The sequence below is a fragment of the Phalangium opilio genome, unplaced genomic scaffold (genome assembly GCF_054372755.1).
Source record: "Phalangium opilio isolate 3A_F unplaced genomic scaffold, DU_Popi_V2 ptg000003l_1, whole genome shotgun sequence".
Lineage (NCBI taxonomy): Eukaryota > Metazoa > Arthropoda > Arachnida > Opiliones > Phalangiidae > Phalangium > Phalangium opilio.
Window position 1 is genome coordinate 5,723,094 of NW_028324145.1, and position 26,599 is coordinate 5,749,692.

Here is a 26,599-nt window from a genome sequence, read left to right on the forward strand (position 1 = left end):
GGTTGACCAGAATGAATCTGATATCAGTATGAAAAGGTAACCATCGATGAGAAGCTGAGTTTTCTAGTCAGTTCAAGGTACAAGAACAAGAACCGATATCTTCGGATTAATCTAAAACTCTGGCTGCTAAGGCTTAACAGATGAGAGCGTAAATATGCGAATACGACCCTGTTATTTCTCTTTGGGATATGTCAGGAACAGATGCTTTCATTTAGGAGAGAGGATAGCGTCCAACGTTTTTCTCAACGCCATATACACACACACACAACAGAAGCATAAATAGGTCTGGTTTTAGGACTAGAAAGAGAGAGGGGGGGTTGGGGTTGGTTTTACCCTTACGACTAGCTTAGTTTTCCCATGGTTCTTGGCGAATTGCGGTGACGTGGTCACGTGGCTCGATATATACTTTAATAGCTGTGGGTGGCAAGGTCTGCTCGGGTGGAAAAGAATTAACCTCGGAGGATGGATTCGATTTCGCTTTCGGTTTAGATGTAAAAAAAATATATATTCTTATATGCTCTGCACGCGTTTGCGTTTAAACCTGAGCTTGACGTTAAGTCTATACGTACGGAAACCCGAAGCGACAACGTTTGGGGGGAAACTTTGAAGCAAAATATAATTAGAAAACGTTATAGCGTTGAAAGGACCTGGGGAAGTATTGGGTTTCACAGGCGGTATGAGCCTTTGCAACATCGATATGCCCTGATTATGAATAGGATACGATTTCATGAGAGTTTTCACTATATGAACCTAAAGTTAAGTTCCCCGCATTTGAAACGTTCTATGAGTGTTTTAAATAGATGCGATTTTTTAGTTTGTTAATTTTATGAGGATTAATTTAACTTATTCTATAATTTTTTAAGTAGATGAGAAATATTCTGGCTTATACCGTGAAAATTTCCATGAAATGAGAAATATTCTGGCTTATACCGTGAAAATTTCCATGAAATGAGAAATATTCTGGATTATTCCGTGAAAATTTCCATGAAATGAGAAATATTCTGGATTATTCCGTGAAAATTTCAATTAAATGAGAAATATTCTGGATTATTCCGTGAAAATTTCAATTAAATGAGAAATATTCTGGATTATTCCGTGAAAATTTCAATTAAATGAGAAATATTCTGGATTATTCCGTGAAAATTTCAATTAAATGAGAAATATTCTGGATTATTCCGTGAAAATTTCAATTAAATGAGAAATATTCTGGATTATTCCGTGAAAATTTCAATTAAATAAGAAATATTCTGGATTATTCCGTGAAAATTTCAATTAAATAAGAAATATTATGGCTCATTCCATGAAAATTTCAATAAATGCTAGTTAATTGGCTTATTTTATGAAATTATTAGTAATAATCTAATTATTTATAAAAAAAACCTATACTAAAAATACTCAATCTTGAGCTTACTTTCACAAACCACAAGTATAAGTCCACAACCCCCTAAAACGAAAACCCAAAACGAAAAAAATAACACGCACTTTTGGAACAACCTTTTAAATTTCAAAACGCAAACTTTGCAGGAGTTTCCCGAGCTAGGCTAAAACGTAAACGCACGTTTCTCGTTCTTGTAAAATGCCATAAAAACTCATTACCGACATAGGAAGACGAAAACTACCCATAAGAGATAGTATCAAAGCGCCTGAGGCTCTTTAAGTCGTTAACCAGAAGCGTTTTCCGGAGGCCAACCAGAAAACCCTAGAAGTTCTCCAAGTCAGACGCACAAAGAATGTCACCAAGTCTTAACAAGAGTGGTCGGGTGGAATGTAAACACGAAGATACGATGGATATATTGTACAATGAAGCCAAGCTTCAAGCGTTCATGCTGGCAACATTCGCGCTATAACTGAATTTACGTGCCTGTTGTTGAAGTCTCTACCACACACTCATTATAGGAGGGTGTTACACTCGTTGCCTCCTGACTTGCTCGCTACATTCCCAAATCGCCTCGTGGCAATATACCTCCCTCCTCAAAGAATCTTAAACACAAATTTCTTAGGTTATGGCCCCATACACGATGCGCAGCGAAAGTCCAAATATTAATCAGAAGTGGGATATCCAACTCTAATCATGTTTTGGCCTGATCATATTAATATTATAATCAAATTAGAATAAATCCTTATTTTGCGCAACTAAATAAACCCTTTCAGTCTAGTGTTTGAACACCTTGATGTCTTGAGACGGGACATCCACTATGTGGACATGCAATAAAGACGTTAGATATGGGTTGAATTAAAAGTACTTAGGTGCAGGACTGGTAACGTGGTTGAAGCCCCCATCTAACATCTTCAGATCATCCACATACTAGATGTTGCGTTCGAAAGGGTCTATTAGTTTGACTAATCAAAATTAAATAAAAAAAATGTCTATTCGCAAGTTTATCATAAAGAGGACCAGATCACATTTAAAACTGCAACGTGTGTGGCTTGACCCCTTACAACCGCGATTTCGTAAAGTTGGGAGCTACTGGGTTGGACGACACGGTCCCACGATAAATTTCACCGTGTATTGGGTCCTTAAGCGACTGTCCCATTTCAAAAATCCAAATATACTTTTATAGATGGTGAATACAGTCAGACAAAAGTCAAGGACCGCACACGAAGAAATTTGAGGACATTGTCCAAGAGTCCCACAGGAAAAATTTTTAAAAAGTAAATCAATTCCCATGAGATAGAGAAAGTGAAAATTTGTGAATGAATCCGTTCGGAAGTTGCAAGTGTTCGTAGAAACACCGTTTTCCATTCCATTGAAAGGAAACTAAAAATCACGTGGGAAAAAATAATTCTGTACGGGATACGCTAGCTAATGTAAAAGAAAAATTTACAGAGCCTGATAATAATATTTCAACCCATAACTAAAATGATTTACTACGAAAAAAATCCAAATTTTTTTCTCCATTGGCGCGTGATGCTAATGCAGGTTTTTTTTTTGGCATAACGAAAAACCGCACGTACAACTACCCTCTAATTAAATTGGTCAAATACAAACCGCAGATATCATTAATAACCCCGTCCCTCGGTCCAATTGACGTAATAGATATATGAAGTACAGGGCGTTACAAAAAAAGTCGTTCTATGGCCGATTTTCAGTCGAAAACGTTCCATGACATTTTGCCCTGAAGGCCAGGGTTTACAAGTAATGATCAAGAAGTGATATCTAATTTATTAGGGAGAAGATATAAATTCGCCACATTTCTAGCTTTATCTCCAGTTCAAACGTAGGTCCGGAGTTAATCCCCGCCTCTAAACTACAATCAGCATCTCATTGGTTATTGCAAACTCACGTCAGCGATGACGCGTATGACGAAAATTACGTATTTTCCGACTGAGGAGAGGCCAAATAGTCCAGTCTCCTTTTACGTCCCTCTGGGACTATGGCCCGCGAATACTTAGGCATCTTATAACTTCTCCCTAGTAAACTAGATATCCCTTCTTGTTATGATGGGGGACGTTTAAAGAAATACATACCGAACTGTATAATAATATGGACTTGTTTCTAATATCTATGGTTATTCACGTAAAATGAAGGGCCCAAAAGTCATGTATACGACTCTGTGGTGGCGAGAAAAAAGCAATGTAATCTAATTAACGATGAACAAATCGGGATGTGTTGGAGCGTGGAAAAAAAAATAATAAAGAGAAACAAAAATGACACACACGAAGTCACTGAGCGCGGGATTACAATACAAACGTAAATTTGTAGTTATTGTTATTATTACGAAGAAGGAAATATGTTTTGTTCCTAAATAATTGTCAGCTTCCGAAAACGAAAACGGGAAAAGAAATATATACGCTTTTGGTACATCTCAAAGCTCAGACGATAATTTGCTTGCTCCTAGACCCTATAATTCCGATTTCCCCGGTGCGTCCAAAAAAGCGCGCGGCGCGAGAACGTGAGGCCCAACCAAAAGCGGGAGTTGAGCAAAATGGAGCCCAAATTACATACAGGATACACCAAATTTATATTAACAAGCTTAGGAGAAAGACTTTCATTAAAAGTTAAGAGCACTATAACAAAGGCTGAGTTATTTCTTTTCCTTTTAAAGTCAGAGGAAAACCTAAAATGTTTCGGGGATTTACTGCTCTGAGACGGGGTTATGATAGTAGTATGCATGTATTTTCGGTGTCATTGTTTAGGTAAAGTTAGGTTTGATGAGGTTAAATTTAGAGAGTCTGATTACCGTCCTCTAGGCTCTGGCCATGAACTGTTACGCAAGTTTAAATTTAAGTTACTTTTGTCTTAACATTCGCGTGAAAAGCCTATTATAAGTGTTTAAATTTAGGCTTAGCCAAAGTTTCCTCGAAGAAAATCTCGTGCTCTGTACCCATAATGTCCTCGTCTTTTTAAGTTTAGGACCCCGTTAGGCCTGCAACCCGTTCAGCTGACCACCAGCCCAAAGGCTAAAATTTTCGCCGCCATCTTGATCTTGAATGAAATGGCGTTCCGAAATGTAAACAAACCTTCTTTATGGAATAACGTTAATGCATTTCAACTAATTCCCTAAATATTTAGTACAATGGTTCATCACTATATCTCATAGACGGACTTTATGGCTTTTGGGTTTCGATTTTCCGCCAGGTGCCTTTGCTTCTACTACAATATAAATCTATCATTAAACCTTTGTTAGTTCTACGCTTGGTTTTCAGCTCGAGCGGAACCCTTTAAGGGTTGGATCTCGACCTTTAATTTAAAGAAAAGAGTGCTGAGGACCTAACAGAAAACTCCTGGCAGTCCAGCTTGCCCTAGGGTTCGAGAAAGAGAGAGTACTTGATAACGGTACATGTAAACGCAACCATTGTTCCTCAAACACGCTCTTTTATAGAGCAGGCATGTTATTATCAGGCGTGCACGTGTGTCTTACTCGAGGGGGTAGACGCTTTGGATCTCTGTGTACACCTGAGTTCAAAAGAGTTCAGCTTTGACAGTGCATTGAGTTCAAATCCTTTGGAACTCAGAGTTCAGCTTTGACAGTACATTGAGTTCAAGTCATATTGTACACCTGAGTTCTCAAGTGTCTTCCCCCTCGGTCTTACCCCTTAAATGGAATACATGGTCCTGCAAAGGCTACTACTGACTTTTTTGTGTGTTCTCTCCTCTCTTTTTCTCCCTCTCCCCTTTCGTGAGCGATATCATTAAGCACAACCCTCCTCTAAGTAAGTACCCCGTGTTTTTCTTGTTTAGTTAATGTTTCCTGGACCCCTTTTACAAAAGCTAAGAGCGAGCAAGCTGCTGACCAAGTCTGTCATTATTATAGGCTAGGCATTCCCTCTCTTTTTTTCTTTCATTGAACAAATGTCTTATCGTTTTGACCTCCTCTCTCTTTTGTTCCCCCAAAGAATCCATTTCATCAAATCCAGACAGGGATCGTCTAAGATAATTACAAAACAGTCCATTTTAAACGTATTTCATTATTAAGAGTGTTAACTCGGTAAGCGTTTTTGCGAGGAATACATTTGTAGCCAATGGGAATCATTAATTGTACCAAGCCATTTTATCAATGTATCTAGGTAGATTTTATGGGAAGAGCTATAGACTAATCATTATCTGTGACGAATTTTAGCTCTAATTTAAACTATCTCGATGCGCCTCGCACCTTGCGCGCCCCTAGGAAGTCTCGTTTCTACCAAAAATAATGAAATTATAGTTAGAAAAACTTGACGGATAATACTCAAGCCCGGCCCAAAAAACCCGCATAGAAACTAACCTTGGAGCTATGGGGCTGAATTATTCCTAGTACCTGTATGTATTCTTGGTTTTTATCCTAGTACCTTAGCCAGATATTCAAACTTAAAATCAGATAACTCCCGTACTTTTCGTCTAAATTCTTTGAAATTTTCAATAAATGGTAAAGTACATTCGCTTGACATACGTTTAAAGTTTTGCGTGAATCGGTGAGATTCTTGGTGTAATTTTTTTATGTAAATTCAAATTACGTATTTTCTCGTAACCCCCTCTATACATAGTTTCCAGACTAGGAGGATTGATACCATTTACACCAGGATGCGAGGCTACCTACTACTGCACTATGTCCGCCAAGTAGCCTGGTCTCCTGGTATAAATGGTATTAATGCTCCTAGTCCATGTTTGCGTTTCCTCAAATGTTTCATTTTACAGAAATTATAAATAAAAACGTCATCTAATGTTGAAAAAAAAAAAACCCCGTTGAAATATCGGATTTTTACGAAGCACGAAACTCCTTACCGCAACTTAGAGTCGTAAAACGGGGGAAAACCCGAAATACGAAAACCTATATACTTTATAAGTCATAAACTACAAACTATATAGCCTAACCCAAAGCTAAAAAAAGAAGGACCAATATATACACACTTGGCATGAAATGTAACATTTCCCACAAACGGTGGTAGTAATAAAAAACTTTCAGTTTTGACACCAATACCTGCAAGATTCTATACACTATAGGCTACACTTTTAAATAAAAAAGTATACCTTCAAGAGAGAGGGGGGAGGGGAGTTTTTAGTATTCAATTTTATTATCTTTATAATAAAATTTATTAGAAAATAAAATTAAATTGAGGTTGGTGAACGAGGAATTTTTTTTTAAAAAAAACCTCTCCGTTTTGTAAGAACTACCTAATAAATTTAAACGAAGTGTTAATATCGGGGCAACAGGCCAGTTCTTAAAAGAATTAAGAAGTTTATCTTAACTAAACTACTTTTTAAATTTTGTTTAAAAATTTAAAATAATTTAAGAAGGGAGTTAGCCTAGTTTAAAGAATGACTCCACTAAATTCTCATTAAAAAGATTAACGAAATAAATTAATGCTAAAAGTGTTTTTTGTCTTGTTGTACCAATCACTCTAAAGATTGGAATCTAAGTTTAAAATTATACCCTTAGAGGAAAAGTATTAAAAGCCCCAGGATTGAAATTTATTATTCTTTTACTCGAAATAATATTTAAATTAATAAATATTCAAATTGGAACCATGTATCCTCTTATTATATTAAAGAAAAGATACTTTAGCAATGAGGGTTTCTTTGTAGAGAAAATTATGACGTAATGTTGTGCGGGGACTGTTGTTGGTCACTCAACAGTCATCTAAAACCATATTTATTTCCCGAATTAATTAATTAATTAATTAAATACATATATAAATGCTTATATCTTCTTTAATTTTGTTGATGTCATAACAATGTGGTTCTAATTTGAAATATTCATTACTTTAAATAATTTTCCGAATAAAAATGATAGTTTTATGAAAATGGACAGCGTCAGGGTTTGTTACTTCAAAATAAACATATAAATAACTTGACGAAAACATAATATTCGTCAGACGTTGGCAATAAAGATAATACATTATTATGTCGTTAAAAACTATATGGTATTATCTTAGTAATATTTTCCCTTGGCATTACGTAGTATTTTTTCCGAAGATAAGATGATACCGCACGGTAAAGTATTAAATAACCGTAAAAAATACGTAATGTCCACCCTTGAATTTGGTATAATTTCACGATGACCATTATACGTTCCTATTAACGACCATTCGAGATAAAAAAGCAAGCGAAGTTACGGTAAAAAGGTGAAGCGTGCTTTAGATAAAACAGGTAGATATACTCCCTCACGTAATAGGCTCTCAATATTAGACTAAGGGCAGTCGCCTATTTCGGGTTCATTATTGTTCTATAGGAAAATTAAACGGGTTGCCATAACTCTAAATAGCTTTTAAGCAATTTCAATTTTCGTTACTGCATGATCTAACATGAACTGGGCGTATATTTTTAGATAAAATTTGCAGGTAAAAAGTAGCTTTAAAAATATATGTTTGTTTGAATTATCTGTCCTTGGATAAGTTCTAATGGTTAAATGATTTGAAACTATATTGTGGGGTGACACGAAAAACTACAATTATGTTTGGGAGCAGAAATCCCATATCCCTTACAATATACTTGGTGTTTCTGATAAGTCTGCCATAAATTAAGAGGGATGATCTTTGGGAAATCGATTTTGAATCGAAAATGTAACTTCTATCTCCTTTTTGCCACAAGGGACAATGTTTTCGAGTTATGATTTGAACTAGGCCGAATCTCTTAAAATTAAAAGTTCTGACAATCTTAAGTGAGAGCGAAGATAGAATGGTGTCTAATGTGCACGTGTATCTGATTTCCTTATGAGGTAGTTAAGTCAGTAAGAGCACAAACCAATGCACTTTACGTCTTAAAGCACATTTTTAAAGCTTGTTAGCTTGTTTTTAAGAAACATTTTAACATTTCCCATTAGGGTTGGTGTAATCATTGTAGGAGTCGGGTGCAAACTGCAAAGTTCGATCCATTTTGGATTGAGGAAGGATAAACTAAAGGCTAGGGTAGGCGACATTACCACCAGTGCCGCTCATGGTATGGTGGATGGTACAAAGGGATCTCACTACAGTGAGTATGGAGAAGGCCACGCTTGGAAGGAAGAAGGGGGTATATATATACTTGTACGTTTCCTACCAGAAAGGAATCAACCGAGTAGGAAGAGGAAGGAAGAGGAAAGAGAGTGTCGCAGCGGCAGCGTCTCTCTCCACTATTCTCCGCAGTAATTAATCACCGAGCGCCGCGGATGTCAACCGCACCGCGTTCCCATCCTTGGTAGAATCTTCTCTCTTATATGAAAGTTCCCTTTCCGTATCGTATCGTACGTACCAGTTACGCTAAGCCTAAATCCTCGAGCTTAGGCCTTAGCGAAGGTGCCACTTACACTGGGTTTCCGAAAACTCATCTCATTCCCCTTTGGTTCCCAACTTCCCCTCAAGGTTTTTCCCAACCAAAGCGTCAAGTACTGCAAGTTCCTTACCCCTACATCCAACCAAAACAAAAAAATAGTTTTCCGGAAGCGCATAGGTCCGGTGAAATCACAAAATTACATATTTACATTTTTAAATAGGAATCCTAGGCCTAAATCTAGAATTATTCCAAGAACTAAATTCACCACTTTACATCGTGGGAACGAGTACTTAGATTGTTGAGAAAAAGTTCGCAGTTTCCATAAATTTAAAATGAAAATAAAACACAATAAAAGGTTTTAAAACACTTACCAATTGTTAACTTGAAGGATCGTTAGTCCCGTGTCTTGAGCAAGCTGTTTTTTCTGGTCTTCGGACGGGTAGGGATGCTATAAACATAAAAAATAAAACAAATAAACTTTAAGAAAGCCGTGGGAATTTTCACGTCTCTTAACAAAAAATTATTGCGGAAATTGTTCTATTTTCGTTTGAAAATAACATTAAAACACCAATAAAAATTCGAATGTAGTAAAGATGGGGATTTTCTTTTATAATTCTTTTGCTAAAGAAAGAAAATTTGATGATTTACGGCCCTGGCTACTTTTCCACTTAACCCGATAAGATTAAAAACTTCGATAAGTATAGGGGGTTGTTTTTCGACGGAATTTTAACGGCCCATAACCAACCCAAGCCTTTTTATATCTACAAGCGAAAGTATAATCAGAACGTAGGTTATAGAAACGGATTTTTGTGTGTGTGGCCGTGGGTGTGTTTGTGGAGACTGGATACACGAAAAAAGGGTTTGATGAGCTTGTATCGTGAAAGTAAAGATTTGGTACAATTACACATGCGTTCACGCTAAATTTTGTGTCGTCGCTCGATCCTCGGCGAATCCCGTATATTCATGGCCAAATCGAAGAGAAAGATAGGTCACACTTATACTATTCAACCCATAAATTGGGACAACGTTCCAGTCACGTGTCCCAAACATTGATCGTCAACTAAAACAAAAACATAGTCACACATATAGAGTAGTTATTTTACCATCGTACGCACACCTCTAGACAAAAGTTCAATAACATTATTACAATGAAGACTATCAAAGGCGATTATGTCTTACTCCACATTTGTTATTACAATTTCCTTGTTTTGGGGTCAATCAAATGAATCAATGTTTGGGAGCCCATATCTATACATAGCCAAATGTCGATAGATAACACTTTCCACTCAGTTTGACCCAATGAACACACTTATCAATTTACGCCAGACTTATCACAAACACCCTGTATATGAGCTAAACACACGTAGATATTAACATTTCGCAATCGCAATTTTTCTTGTCTTTTTGAAAAAAATATATAGTGTAAAGAAATTACGAGAAATGTTTCTCTTCCCTTCTCTCTCGGAGATTAAAGAAGCTACGGAAGACGCGGAGGCTTATAACTAGATATAAAAAGTCGTATATCATTTATAATACAAGCCCCGGCACCATCATGGTCTGCCTTGTTTTGGTCTATTACGCCATCCACGGAAGCGAACGAATTAAGGCTGAGAGGTCAGACGAGGCTGGCCGGTCGGCTTAAAAAGGAGAGACGGGCGCGCGTTAAGAGAGCATGGCAGCTAAGATTTATTATAGTTCGCCGAGTTACGCCGCCGTTGCCCTTTGCGCTAATAACAATAATAACGTCCTCTCCTCCATGCGCCTGCTACCAGTCATGGCCACAGTTAAGCCTAAAAGTAGATTAACCCCCGCGAGACTTGAACACTATCTTATACCGTATTCCATTTACCTGCTCCGAGATCGCTCGCGATTTGCTCAATTGGCCATATGTCTAATCAGCGCCACTAGCGGATGGTCTGAGAACTACTCCCATAGAGACTAGGTATATTTAAGAGGGTTTGCAGAATTTCCGCCAGGTGGCTCGAACGCCGCGCCATCTGACGGAAATTCTGCAAACCCTCTTAAATATACCTAGTCTCTATGGGAGTAGTTCTCAGACCATCCGCTAGTGGCGCTGATTAGACATATGGTCAATTCTGCATAAAAACCGTTAATTTCAGATTTCTCTGGAAATAAAATGCGCGTCATTTCAGGATACGCTAGTTTAGCAAGCGGTCTGTACTATATCTGTCTTTTTTATACAGATCAGTTCCGAGCGAATCTCGGGTATAGTGCTCGGTAAAGGTAAAATGGAAATCCAAACGGGAGCTAGCTGATCTAGATCTACAATTACAATAGGAAACGTTTTTCAGAGCGACCTGAGAGCACCCCAGAGCAATAAATAGAATCCGCAAGCAAGCTGATCTAGATCTATATAATTGGAATAGGAAACGTTTTTCAGAGCGATCTGAGAGCACCCCAGAGCAATAAATAGAATACGAAGCATTTAAATCTACATGGAAGAAGTACAGATTTTCATAGAACTCCGAGTCTCCTAAAGCAACTCCGGAACATCCCCGTAAAACTCATAGTTAATTCACTTTTGTTTCCAAGAGAGAATGAGCTAGCTGTTCGTGGTGTGAATGAAATTAATGGAAAGGGCTGCCAGCTAGGATACGTACAATATTAACCCTTTCTTTCTTTCTGAATATATTTATCTTCATTAAAGAACGCGTCGCGAACAAGCTCTCGCATCAGTTAATTAAAATGGTCGGGTATGGGCGACAAAGGCCCGGATTAAAAACAGGAGGGAAGGAGATGGTGAGACAGGGGTTCATCCCAAACTAAACTACAATTCGCCTGATCTGCAAAAAGGATTCTAGACAGTACCTAGATAGGGCATTTCATCCTCATTTAAGTATCAACTCGTGGAGGTTTCTGTTAAGTGTGAAAAGCGATATATTTCTTTCTGTCAAATTCTGCCTCTGAGAGTCCTGTAGTCCTCTTCCACGCCGTTTCTCTTTATCCGCGATCCTCTTTAGCGCGCGCGTCAAAGTTTTGATAGTAATCAAGGATTCTACAGGAGAAGAAAACACCGCCAGCGACCCGATGTTCATCTCATCTCTCAACTCCTACTGCCTTTACTGATGGTACCGGATGAACGTGGTTCGAACGAAAGTCGAGAGCTCGCCGAAAAGTTTAATTATAAAGACACACATTTTGCACCCTGGCTCTTGTCTTATCTGCTTTTAGCCCGTCCCTTTTCTGGCTGGCAAAGAGTTAAAAGGGGGAGAAGAACAGATGCATGGCCTGGTAGGATAGGGTTAAAGCTACGCCTGGAAATAACCACGAGAGAGTTGTCCTCGAGCCCTAACTGAGAGAAACTGGCCCAACGTTGTTTTGATAAGTCCATAGTATATAGTGTTAGTATAGTAGTCTTAACTAGTCTGGCAGAAGGAAAAGATTAATTTCGTAGCTTTGTCTTCGCTTAGAAAGCGTTGGAAGGACTTGTACTTTTTAATTATAACGTTAGGCCTTGGCTTGTTTGTTGTAAACGGAAATATTCCCTTCCTATTTCCGACATTTTAATTAAACGTTCGCAACTATATATTGTACTGTCTCCGGTTTTCAAAACAACATTATCATAAAAATTGGTTAAATATATCCAATCAAAAATTGGAAAGCCAATATCATACCAAGAAGTGATATCTTGTTTACTAGGGAGAAGTTGTAAGATGCCCAAGTATTCGCGCTCCACAGTCCCAGTCCCCCCTTTCAAAATACAATGGGGGGACGTAAAAGGAGGCCGGGTTATTTCGCCTCTCCTCAGTCGGAAAATACGTAATTTTCATCACTCGCGTCACGCTGACGCGAGTTTTGAAGAACCAATGAGATGCTGGTTGTAGTTTAGAGGCGGGAATCAACTCCGGACCTACGTTTGGACTGGAGATAAAGCTGGAAATGTGGGGAATTTATACCTTCTCCCTAATAAACTAGATATCACTTCTTGATCATACTTATAGATTTTTAAAGGGGCTAGAGAAATTTTCTCCCCATTGTTTCTTAATTTTAATCGCGTTTCAAGGTTGCTAGTAATTTACGAGAGCATCCCTAGAACTGAATCGAACAGAACTAAAAGGTAACTAAACTTTTCATTCTATTCGTAGATAGCGGTTGAATTGCATTCACAAAAACTGACTGGCAACACTTATCTATACATGAATTTAATTCGAAAAAGGCTTTTTCCTTTCACCACCAAGGTCAAAACAAACTAAAAGTAGATGACGAGAGTTGGGAAATCTTCAAGGATGCCAGCAGCCAAGCGCACAAAAGAAAAGTCGTAATTCTTTTTCTGAGGATAAAAAAGAAAATCATCCCCATTCCATCCCCAAACTCTAACATCTCCTTAAATACAAAATTATACAAAAGAAGCCATATACATATATCAAGGGATATAACATTCTCTCTCAACTAGCTCCAGGGGCCGTTCGTAAATTCCAATACGCGTGTACAGAGTTTGGAAACAAATCGAACTATCTTTAGGAAATTTCCCTGAAAGAACATTCGGGTTTTTCTAGCCAAAGGAACGCAAAAACTAAAAGATATTTCGCGTTATATACGACTCCCATACCAAGAAAAAAGGGAACATCATATATATAAAGTTTATATTTATATCTATTGCAAACGGTACATTCTCTCCTGTCTTAGCAATGGGGGGCGACAACTTAGTCCAAAAGAAAACAAAATTTTAACATTAGATTTTACTGCATTCCAAGGCTAACTTACTATACCTTATGCCTTTGAATATGGTTTATTTTCAGAATGAAAAAAAAGTTAAAATTCATCCCATTTTTAGTGTGCAGCACGTTGAAACCAATTTCCCCCAATATTCAGGAGACAGAAATAACCCTTACTTCAGCGTAAAACTCGCTGCATTTCATACAGGGGGTGATATTATTCCCTATTTTTTTCTGCACATGTGCAAAGGGGATTTCTGAAACCATCAATCGCCAGCCACTATACCCCGGCGTGCCCCTCTCTCAGCGCAGCGAGGGGTATTGGTTGCCCCAAAACTTCGTATACTTGGGTTACGCTTAAGCCTTGGCATTGAAGGTTAAGAACGGAACTTCTAAACCCTGGGTTCCTTCTCATAAGGTTACCAAGGGAAACGGGTACCAGGGATACGGACAAGAGAGCTTCGCAGGGGCCACGAAACCTAGCCTAGATGCGAGGGGCGAACAGGGGCCAAGGAGAAGCAATAATTTATCTGTCCTAGCCTACGAAAAGAGGAGAAAACGCGTTCAGAGCGCCAAAGCGAATACGCGGGAAAGCTATCATCGTATCGACTGGGGTTGGTTGGAGAAGCTGCCAAGAGCGTTGAATTCTCTCTTGGCCTATTAGCCACCATAAATCAAGCTAGAGTTCACTATATACAAGGGGAAGAAGTGGTGTAGGAACCCTATATTGGTAAGGAGGCTTTACTCGTGGGTGGTATGCCAAGAATTTATTTCGTCCGTGGATGCGTTTATCCATAAAGAAGCTCGCTGCGTGAGTGCGTGCCAAGCTAGAGAACCAAAGGAAGGGGGACTCGAAAAAGGCCTACATATTTGTAACGTAATCCCATAAAGGGTCGACTATTGTTCGCCTCCGTGCAAGAATAGGCCAATCAATACGTGGTGTATTCGTTCCTCCTTACACCAGAGAAAGAAACTAACCCAAGACGTAAACGGGGACCCAAAAAACCCAAAATAACTAAGTAAAATCGCGCCTTCGTAGATTCACTGGGTTATACCAAGAAGTGATATCTAGTTTATTAGGGAGAAAGTATAAATTCGCCAGATTTCTAGCTCTATCTCCAGTCCAAACGTAGGTCCGGAGTTAATCCCCGCCTCTAAATTATTTACAACCAGCATCTCATTCGTTCTTGAAAACTCACGTCAGCGCGACGCAAATGACGAAAATTACGTATTTTCCGACTGAGGAGAGGCGAAATAGCCCGGCCTCCTTTTACGTCCCCCCTTGTATTTTGAAAGGGGGACTCGGACTATGGCGCGCGAATACTTAGGCATCTTATACCTTCTCCCTAATAAACTAGATATCACTTCTTGATTATACTATAGAGTTAAGCTACTCGAAAATGAAATACTAAAAAAAAAATAAATAAATAAATTGCCTATCAATTTGTTGGCTACAAGGAAAGTTTTCTGTAATTTTAAAATCTTTCCAACTAGAGTTTTAAATTTTTTTTATTCCCCTCAATTAGGTCAATATTTTATCTTTACAATAAATGTCCTTAAAAACTTAACACACGAATTATCGATTTAACGGTTAATAAATTTGCTAAAGAAAAATATAAAAACTTTTCCTGACAATAAGTAGAAAGAAAGTAAAAAATTAGATAAGGGAATTTTAATTTCAATTCTTATCAAGCCACGAGGGTATATCTTCATTATAAATTTAATGAAAATGATCTTCCACAAATGTACTTCCCTTAACCAATGGTGGTACTTATTCCTTTAACAATTGTACATCGTCTACTTTGTAAGGTCTATTTCTACCAGTAACTTTCATATTAATAATAATAATAATAATAATAATAATAATAATAATAATAATAATAATAATAATTAAAATTAAGATAAGCGTGGGTTTTCGTAAAATATCCGGCAGAGCAGCAGCGAAAGCGCCCCATATCCCAAAAACTGTCAAGAGCGCAATCATCGAGTTTTTGGGGACGACCCTCCTACTACCCTGAGCTCTCATCTGGTGCAAAAAACGCAACTAGAGTGCAGCTCCGGGGCAACCTAACTATACACCACTCTTTCCAGTTAATAACTTTTAAGCGTCGTGTAAAAATTCCCCTTATAACCCCAAAAAATTCAAAAACGTCTGACGCAATAGATAGCCCTTCAGGGTTCGTACGAAATTTTTGTATTGAAAATTCCTGACTTTTCTAGATTATCCCTGACCAAATTTTGCCAATATCCCTGACCATTTTAAGGTGTTCACCAGAGCCCACTACATCACGCCTGGCTCATATTTAGCATGTCTCAAAGCATGGTTTGATATACCGAGCGAAATCCCTGACTTTTTCTCCTATTTTCCACATCCCTGACTTATCCAGGTTCCGTACGAACCCTGCCCTTGTTTAAAATACGTAACGAATACGTTGCAAATTCCGCGTGAATTGCCCAGGAGTATTACGGGGTGTTGTTGGGGAAAGTTAGGGCTATAGGGGGTTGCCCTGACACACAATAGTGCTCACCCTCTCTCTCTCGCTCCCAGAAATTTCAAGCTTTAGTCGAGCGAGCGAACGCTTCGAAAATTACTTTCTTGTCAGTTTCCATCAAAAGCCGTCCGTATACACCCTGGTTATTTTTTTCTTCCCCTATCCTCCCATGCAGGCAGGCAGGCTTTACTTCTTCTAGCGTTATCCAACTTTATACCCCTGCACTTCTTAGGGCCCAAGGGTTTTCCTATTTATAAAACATTCAAGAACCCAATATTCCTAACGCGCACGTTTATTCAGGAAAGAGAGAGCGTTAGGGCGTTCTTTGCATATTAAATTTCTAAAAATACGCCTAAAAGATTCTAACATGCAGCCCAGCCGAGCCGAGCCTTCATTCTCTTCTTCACATACATGTCTAAATCGTAGTTTACCACCACGAAAACTGCACCGCGAAACTCGGAAGGAAACTCTGCAGGGTTTGAAAGAGAGAGAGCAAAGGAAAATACTCCACCCAAGGTACCCAAGGTGGATCGCGCCGATCGAAAAGGTTTCATTTTTGAAACGCCATACATTCTTTAACCTTTCACAGCTTAGTCTAAAAGGAGAGTTTGAACTTTTAGTTAAGCCTAAAATAGGCCTAATTTTGCAGGGATTAATCTTAGTTCGAACGGCAAATTCTGCAATAGAAAGAGCTGTAATTCCCAACTGCGCATATTCTCTTGAGCTTCCGCAGTTTCCAAGGTTGTTGGTTGAAGTAATATAAGAGTATTGTTCAATTTATGGAAAACTTAACTATATACATAGCTTGGTCAGATTTATCCGATGATGTTGGAGAAGGAATGAAGGGAAAAGGGTCACTAATTAATTAAACTTTGTCAAATTAATGTAAATAAATTCGAGCTACTCTAACTACTCGGTTTGGTAATTGGTTATGTAAAATTTTGAACTGGGGGTTATGGTTCGAAATCGTTCCAACTGCTGTTGTCGCCTTTAGAATATTAAGGCATTGAAAAATGGATCTTTACTAAATATTTTCTTTTTCAAAAGAACCATAATTGATTAGACCCTAATATCTTTCTCAATAGCCCTGTAAAATCACTATTACCCCTACACAATGGTGTCCCACGGCAAATTAAAAGAAGGTAAATAACTATCAAGGGTAGCAATCATAACCATTTTTAAACGATTCCAACTCAAACCATGAGGAAATATAAAAGAAAACTACAAAAAATATCATCCCTACAAAACCAAAACCAAATCTGATTCAAACTAACAAATTTAGGAGTTCCAACATTCGTTCCTCCAATCCGTTATACGTTTACCGACGACACTTTCATTACAGGACCATCCATGACCCAAGAGAGAGAGGAGAGAAGTAACGGGTTTGGCCCGAGCAAACAAAATAGGGAAAAACGTGCATGAGAAACGCCATGACCAGAAGAAGCCCAAGAGCAATAAAAGAAGATGAGGATTAGAAGAGGTTTTGCTGCCTGTTATATGGCTAAGTGGAGTTACAGCTGATTCTACACTATAAGCCTACACAAAGAGAGAGAGAAAAAAATCTCGACCCTTTTGCTTGCTTAAGACTCTCTGGCTGGCTTCGGGGCCTAGCTAGCTCCTCGATGAAGCTACAGCGTCAGCCTAGCCTCTCTTCAACATCAGTATAGTATATTTGCAATCGGCAAGCGGCCAAGGCCCAAGATCTAAGTTGGGCTTCTCCTTCAGCCCGCGACGGCGTGGAATCCCCGAGGCATAATTACGATCACGAGTCAATATGACGCCATTCCTTCCTTATTCGAAAGAGGTGAGGTAACTTAATGTGGAAAAGGGGTTTAGATGGTGTGTCGCGTGTTATTAAACCCCCTCCAGACATCTAAGCCTAAAAGTTTGCTCAAAGATTAGTCGGATCGGAAAACTAAGGCGGGGAAATTTGATTACATCGGCGAAGACTAAATATCAATCAAGTAGTTAATATTCCTGCATCGGAAAAAATAAATAGAATTCATTAACTTATCTATAATATCTCATATCCGTTTCTTATACCCTAAATAAACAAAACTTTCGCTATGAAATTCTTAGACAATGGGGCCTCCTTTGCACTTATTTTTCTTTATCTTGCTTATTACATGGTGTGTTGCGTATACAGGGTGTTTCTCTGAAAGGTCTGACAGAAATTAAGGGGAATGTTCTGTTTTCTTTGGGCGAGTTTGAGTCGAAACCGTTCTATGACATTTTGTCGTCCGGGTCACCGTTTTCAAGTTACGTTTAAAGTAATTTACGGATGACCCCTTAAATTTATCACGATAAACTGTAAGACAATGCTAATTTAATTAAGGGGGTCGTCTATAAAACACTCCAAATTCCAAGGATAACTTAAAAACTGTCTCCCTTCGGACACTATGTCATAGAAGTTACATTTTTGTCTCGAAATCGAACAGAGCATGAACATCTATCCGCCTCAATACACCTTGTACACAAGGCACTTTCATTTATATCAGTTTTCGAGATAAAACTTCATAAAAGTCGCTGTTAAAGCTGTCAAAATTCTTAAGTCAACAGTCTCAACACCACAAAAAAATATATATATGAAAGAGGCCAATTCCCAGAACGAAATATGCAAAACAGAAAAAAAGGCCTAGCTAGGGTGCAGATTACAATATCAAAATATTGCGCGAGAAAGTGCAAGAGGGAGAGTGAATTTTTATCGTAGGAATGATTTTTATGACTCAAAATTCAGAGCGGGATGGATACAACAAGCCCCAATATTTCACACTACTTTACACATGTATGTAAGGCTTATTTAACATCAAATGGCAAAATTAGTTCATCGGAGCGCGTGAGTTTCGCTACACGTTTTTTTTATTCCCGCCATTTCAGGGAATGTCTTTAAAAAAGGCGGGAAAAAGGGTGTTGCATGGTAGATCATTCTGTAAAATCGGCACCTCGTTAAAGTTCAACCAACCGCCCTGTCGTGAAATTAAGTTTTAAAACCAAACGCGAGCGAGCTGGGGATAGGATTTGATGAAGGCGAATTGACGATAGCTTCCGAATTAGATTATATAAGCACAAAAAGTTAAGCCTACTATAGGCCTAGTGTATCAAGTTGAAATTTTTATAATTCGGACACAAAATCTAAACTTAGGAAAGACACGCGACGTGAGTGTTTGTGATGTGTCAACGGGAAATGGCTTATTTCGCGTACATTGGGAAAAATGTAACTGTAGCAAAACATCGAACCGCAGCTGGGAATAATTTTGTCACGAGCTAAGCGTAAATGCGAAAGTAGATAATTAAGAGAAATTGATGAGGATATGTAATAACACTATAGCGAGCAATATACGACCGAGGGGTTAGTCACTTGAATAATTAATCAGGTGTACAAAACCGTAGAAATCTATTACTTTATTTCTAGAATTCTTAGAAAATCATTAGTAATCAAAATCATTCTTGTGGGTAATCAAAGGTAATCAGAAATCTCCGATAATCATTGGAAATCACGTGAAATCTTGAGAAAATCAGAAAGAATCACGTGATTTACTAGTAATCTTTTGTAATCGCCTCGGTAATCACCCATTTCGTGAAATAATCACGCATAATCAATCGAGGAATTCGAAAATCCGAAGTAAAAATCGTAATCAGTTGAAATTCACGAAGAATCCAGTGGTAATCACGGCATTCACAAAAAAAAAATCACCGGAATTCATTGGAATTCAAACAGGAATCACAATTAATCTGCGGCAATAACGGGAAATCAGTGTAAATATTATGTAAATCACCGAAAATAATCGTAATCAAGGAATTCGTTCAGTTATCATCGGAATTCACAAAAAATTCAGAAATCAGTAATCAGGTGTACAAAATTTTTGCGAATGACTAACCCCTCGATACAAACGATATACGCGTATACAATGAACTCGAAACGGATGTAAATAACGGGAAAACCCAACCCAGTTAAATTACTACGTCAAAATAAAAAAAGACTCAACAGAATAACCAAACAATAATAATAACAAAACTTACCGTGAGATGTTGGAATAGCCAAGCTCGCATAATATTAGTCGCAACTTTGGGGAAGATCCCGCGTTTCTTTTGCCGTTTCTTGCCCCTTTCCTCATCCTCATCTTCACCCGTTCCATCTCCAGAACCGACACTCGCGTCACCGGCTGACCATAACGAAAAACCTGAGGAATTCAAATAATCCAATTGTTAATACAACCATCACTTAAACAAAAATAAATAAACGAAAATAGGCTTAACGCGTTACGCAAAATTACTATTAGCCAATGGAGTAGTAGCCTTAGAGGAAGTTGGAAGTAAATCGGAAGTAAACATCGGAGGAACTCGGAAGACAGTCGCGGGGTTGTTGGTGGTGGTACAATTAAGAACCGTGCTGTCTTTCATGACCCGGCTTTTGGCGCGAGCGGCGGATGGATGGATGGATTTTATCGCGCGCGAATAACAACCGCGGAAAGTCCGCGTGCCACTGATCCGAGTGAAGCCGTAACTGGAAAGGGAACGGCGGCGGCAAGAATGATCCAGAGAACTCGGCGCGAACCGGGGAGGGTGTCCGAAAATATTCCTCTTTCTCTCTTCTAGCCTATCTTTTTTACAAGTTGTCAGGTCCGATTTGACGATGAATAAAAAGGCAAAGGGACTGTTAAGGCAGGCGGTGAGGGCGGCCCGAATGTCGGCCGTCCATCTAAAAACGTCCCGGGATTCAACAGACGTACACGTACGTACGTAGGGTTTCAGGGGCTTTCAGAAAGAGCTCCAGGGAAGGGGATTCCTACGTGACTGGTATGGTATCGGTAGGCCCCGCTGCTTGTCCAACGGTCGGACGGGACCTTTCAATATTGATATATACAGACTACGTACAGTGGGTGAAGGAGACAGACTGCGTGGTGGCAATGCCCGGGTGGTGGTGGTGGTTAAGGGTTTTACGGGTGGGATGTCCCCTTACAAGTCTGATGTCGGATTATGTGTCAAAATCCTTTCCCAACTAGCTAGCTAGCTAGCTATTCTTCCTTACCACAACACAACGGGAACGGGCTGTTGCCCATTGATAAAAAGAAACGTACTGGACATTTCAGACAAGGCCTAACAACTAAATGGACTGACTAATAATGTTAATTGCGATGACTTTAAGTTCTTTAACTTTTAAGTAAATATTCCACTCATTTCAATAATGAAACAAAAAAATATACTCAATGCCATAAAAAGCTCACTGCGCATGTGCAATAACCTTGAATCATAAAAAACCATGAAGATCATTAGAAAAGTACGAAACTAACATTTACACTAACAAAATCTAAGTTAGCATCCCTGCAAAAATTCCATCCCGTCTCAAAACCACAGCCTCTATTATCACCTCAAGATGAAAAATTAACGATATGCCGAGCGCGAGTTCATCATTAATCTTAAGGTTAAGGGGGAGAAAAATTGCCATGACGAATATAAAAGAGAACTTAAGAGACTTTGGGAGACGAAAATGGATGATGGTACGACGTCCAGACTCCAGACAAGGAAGAGAAACGAGGTACACGATAAGAGAGCTATACTAAGTTAGTTCACAACTCTCACGCGCAGCAGTGTCACCAAAATAATTAGGGTACAACGGTCGGTATCAAACTCCTGTTGAAGAATCTGACAATCTGTATACTAGCGCAGTTCCATCTTCAAGCCAGTCGCAATATATACACCCAAGTTTTTCAACATTAACAAAAGCGACTGTACAAGTACAAGGATGATGTAACGATTAGTTGAACTGGTGCACGACAGGCTACGTTCGTTGAAAGCGTAAAGAATGGAGGAGGAATAGGGGGTGGGGTAAATAACAGCAAAACGCAATTCATTCATCTTAAAAACCAAGTACATCTCTTCCCTCATAGTTTCTGTATAACTAGACATAACACCCTCTAAAACCTAGTCGATCATGGATAAGGTCACGGTTGTCAAAAGCTAGAGGGCTGCGTACTTTTCTTTCTTATTATAGGTTATTTTTTTTTTTTCATAAAGTCGTCTGCTCGGTTTTCTGCAAGACCACAAAATATTCTCTACCATAAAAAAATTCTTTCAAATACTAACTACTGAGTCTACGTTAATAATATGTCAAAATCTGAGGTCACGGTTTGATTTCAAGGGATAGTGGATACAAAAAAATTGTAAAAACACCAACAATGGATATTAAAATCATAATTTCGTTGATAAAAACAAAAGTTTACTTCGCTCAGGGTAGACTACATGTAAAATGAGAAGCAAACGACCGTTCTCTGAAACCCTACGCGAACCAACCATTCAGAGGAGGTTTTCTTAGGTCAAAGGTTTATTTAGAAAATAGTACTCTATGGTGGCGATCCAAGCGTTAATTCTTGGTGCTAGAGCAAGCCTATTCACGAGTATTCAAAGTGTTGCGCGTGATCTTGCGCAGAGGGGGTCGACACTATTCTGAGAGTTACAATGGTGTTTTTCATATACCACGGTGGGAGCAAGCTCCAATGAAGTATTCTACAGGGCCGGTAGGCCCTTGTAGATATGACTTGATACTCTTTTGTAACGTTAAAGCAAAATTCACATGCTTTTACCAATTTTCCTATGGAGATTAACATGGGGTTTTTCGTGATATTTAACCACCTCTAACTGAAAAACTAGAGCGAAGTTACTTTTCGGAATACTCTTAATTTAACAATTAAGTATTCAGGGTGTGCGATCGGCTAGTCTAATCAGAAACAATTAAGTCTAAGTATGTTAATTTTAGTTAATTACAGAAGTACTTGTTTCGACCATCGTGATTGGACATAATAATAATGCTAGAGCTCTTCGAAAACTCAAAATAACCAAGTATCTATGGTGTAGTGGTTATCACGTCCGCTTTACATTCGGAAGGTCCCAGGTTCGAGCCCTGGTAGATACATGACTTGACTATCGTTATTGGACACAATAATAAGCTAGGTTTCTTCGAAAACTCAGAATAACCAAGTATTCATTGTGTAGTGGTTATCACGTCCGCTTTACATGCGGAAGGTCCCGGGTTCGAGCCCTGGTAGATACATGTTTTGACCATCGTGATTGGACATAATAATAAGCTAGGTCTCTTAGGAATCTCAGTATTACCAGGTATGTGTAGTGTAGTGGTTATCTCGTCCCCCTAACACGCGGAAGGTGCAACGTTCGGGCCCTGCTAGATGCATGTTTTGACCATCGTAATTGGACATAATAATAAGCGGTAAAGAAAACATAATTACTCAAAATTTAATTACATTAAGACTGAAGCGACAGATATTATATAAAAACGTCTTGGTTTGGACCAAGGCCGAAAAAACAAACGATATGTGTGAGGTTTATCAATTGACTTCATGAAGTATCAGATATTGAAATTTTTTCTAGTTATTTTTATACACTCAATCCTTAATCAATATTTAATTCAATCAACTGATTTTACTGTTAATCGACCTAGTCCCTCTAAATTAATTGAAAAAATTACATATCTACGCTTTTTCAAGAACAATTACATTTTCCGAAAACATTTTATCATGAAATTAATTATTTTGAAGGGATTTCGTGTCGATGCTCACTAACTTGTGAGCATCTTGACCGACATAGTTTTAATTGTTGCTGGCTTGACAAATTTTCAAGTTTGCACCAAAAGAAGTTTAAATCTGTTTTAAGTTGTTGATAAGACTGTCGTTTAGAGTGAATTTCGTCTACTTAAGACAAAGCAACAAAGTTTATCCTGTGTGGTAAAGGGTAAAGATCACATAAACAGAAATACTTCTCAGACTTGTTATATTCATTTCCCGCGGAAATAATATGGTTAAACACATCATTCATTACTAGTTATGCCAAGAAGGTCACATTTAACTCCGACACCCCCTCCCTTTCTCTATTTTCAAAATGTATGGCATTTTATAATCACCAGTGGTTTCAGTGTATGGGTCATCTGAGCCGTCGCAACACACTCAGCCAATATTACCATAGACTGAGTTATGACCAAGAAATTCTTAAGTACGGAAAAGGAAGTTCCAGTGCAACTTTACCATCAAAGAGGCGACAATAGAAATGTAGCATTTCGATATACGAAATTAAATATATAAATTCGCGCAACACCCTTGTTTGGCATCCACGATCAAATATTTACATTTTCCATTCGAGTTATGCCAAAGTTCGCTTGCTTTTTTTAGACATCCAGTAGAACATTTCAAATATTCAATACTGTATCCTCAACATGATAAATTAATTTCACGATAAAATGTTTTCGGAAAATGTAATTGTTCTTGAAAAAGCGTAGATATGTAATTTTTTCAATTAATTTAGAGGGACTAGGTCGATTAACAGTAAAATCAGTTGATTGAATTAAATATTGATTAAGGATTGAGTGTATAAAAATAACTAGAAAAAATTTCAATATCTGATACTTCAGTCAATTGATAAACCTCACACATATCGTTTGTTTTTTCGGCCTTGGTCCAAACCAAGACGTTTTTATATAATACTTTATGTTTTTATCAATAAACTTCTGATAAAAAACACTTGATTTTCAGAATTTCACACTCTCTTTAGTGGTTAAAATTAAAGGTTGCCAACTACTCCAAAAACCCAAGGCGAGTCCACCGCCTTCCATGAAACCTAGTACTTATAGAAAGCAGTTCTCATTGTCCGCCGAGAAGATCATAGACTTCTAAGCAGATGCTTAGAGGGGAGAGCGAGAAAGGCGAGAGCTGAACCAAAGCTACATTTCCTCGCATCTTTGTGAAAAGGTTTCTATGTACGCTCCTCTATATTTTTCGTTTCAAATTTTTATGGCTTTCTGGTTCATAGGATGACCCGCGAGGTGGCGGTGGTGGTGCACGGGGCTGTCAGTTGCCAAAATTTGACAAGCCCTGAAGCTATACTAGAAATATCTGACAGGATCCATGCCAAAAAAATAATAATAATTGTATGAAAGAAACTTTTTCAGAAATAAGAAATGAAGTTCAAGATACTTGTCAAGTTTTTCTATGATACGGATTTTAACATTTTGAACTGATTGACCTTTCCCAAGAAAAATAGAAAATGAACTATAATAGCTCTTACACCAACAATATAAGATACTATGAAACTTAATATACTTAAAATTTAAATTACACAAATCGATACTTGAGAGGTATGGCTAACAAAGTCGATATAAAAAACAACAACGCTTGAATTCAAGCAAAAAAACACTTCCCGTGAAAGTAAATAATCTTACCAAGAATCCAAGATACTATGAAACTCAATATACTTAATTTTAAATTCCACAAATCGATACTTGAGAGGTATAGCTAACAAAATCGATATAAATAACAACGCTTGAATTCAAACAAACACTTCCCATGAAAGAAACTGTTCTTACCAAGAGTCTAAGACGATATAAAACGTGATGTTTTAAAGAGTAAAATTGAAATTTCTTAGGCCTTGGCTCAAATACGGCTTGAAAAAGCCAGTTTGCAAGGCTTCAGTAATGTTTCTTATAGACAGCGGTTAGTTAAGATACAGCGCGTCTAAAACACTTCAAAAAACTCAAAACAAACACTTCTAAGGCATTAAATTGAGCCAAGAGCAGCATCAAGGGCACGAGCCAATATTTAAAAACTTCAAAGCATAGGGGTTGCAAATACGCCACGTCCATCCAAACGTTGGGGTAGTTCGCTATACACAGAGCACGAGCGGTGTCCGATTGGATTACGTTCGACCAATTGATCACCCCTCTCTCACATGTGCAATAGTCATTTTTTTATAAAAAAAGGGGGGGGGGATAAGTAGATCAGAGCTTTAAAATTCCAACTCCCACATGCAAACCTAAAACAGACATGCAGACGTAAGTTTCTATTTTCCCTTTCAAAAGATTGGATCCCACACTTCCAAAAAAAGGAGGAGATGGAAAAATAAACGTGGTACTGGTAAACGAATAAAAATATATTCACACGAAAATGACGTCGTAAAATGAGACCCAACCAAAAGGAAAATATCGCGTCATTTTGTTGACGTAACAAAAGTAGTATCAAAAGTTCGTAGATGAAAACATGAAGTTTACTTCGCGCACAGTTAACAGCCTTTATCTGTAGGCGCCATGTAAAATGAGCAGCAAATGAAACTCCTCTCAGACTGAAACACGAACCGACGCGACCAATCAGAGCAGAGCTTTCAGGAGGTCAAGGGTTTATAGAAAACAATACTCTATGGTGGCGATCCAAACGTTACTGCTACTTTAGGAGCCTATTCACACGTTTCCCTGTGCTACGGTCGTGAAGGTAATCATACACAGAGGGGGTCGACACTATTTTGAGAGATAAAGGGGTGTTTCTCATACTACACGGCGTAAGCATGCTACAACGAAGTATACTTTATCTTTCATCTATCAACTTTTGCTAGTACTATAACACAAAGGTTATACATAAACGCATGAAGGACTCGGGGAGGTGTTTTCAATACCAGGGGGGTTTATAGGGGTCGAGGAGCTCTTAGTACTTACGTAATGGAGGAGGTATTACGTATAGTGGCTCTGGGATGAAAATAAAGGTTATACTATATACAGTGAGAAGCGTTCAGTTCAAACTTGGGCGTACCCTACCAGCCCCAAGGGGGAAAAGAGATTAAAAGGGATTTACTGTAACATAACAGAGGCGTCGGATATATAACCAAAATTACTAGTAACTCCTTCAGTGTATCCCCAATAAAAAAATCTTAAAACAGTGCGTAACCAACCCCACGAATAATAACAATTTCACGTGAGCAAAAATAGAGGCGTC

The 26,599-nt window shown here is 38.3% G+C and overlaps 1 protein-coding gene and 1 non-coding gene across 7 annotated transcripts in view; one reads left to right on the plus strand and one right to left on the minus strand.

The window, feature by feature from the left end:
• The window catches only part of LOC149717300 (homeobox protein Meis1-like), a 183,002-nt gene that overhangs the window by 20,949 nt on the left and 135,454 nt on the right, over positions 1–26,599 (minus strand). For all 6 annotated transcript variants that reach the window (XM_089837494.1, XM_089837497.1, XM_089837495.1 and 3 more), the window contains 2 exons: positions 19,857–20,017; positions 9,040–9,116 (listed from right to left, as the gene is read on the minus strand). In XM_089837494.1, the coding sequence (XP_089693620.1) occupies positions 9,040–9,116; positions 19,857–20,017 (238 nt within the window). The remainder of the gene's footprint in view (positions 1–9,039; positions 9,117–19,856; positions 20,018–26,599) is intronic.
• TRNAV-UAC (transfer RNA valine (anticodon UAC)) lies at positions 22,674–22,746 on the plus strand. The gene has a single exon. It is a non-coding gene; the product is annotated as a tRNA-Val (tRNA).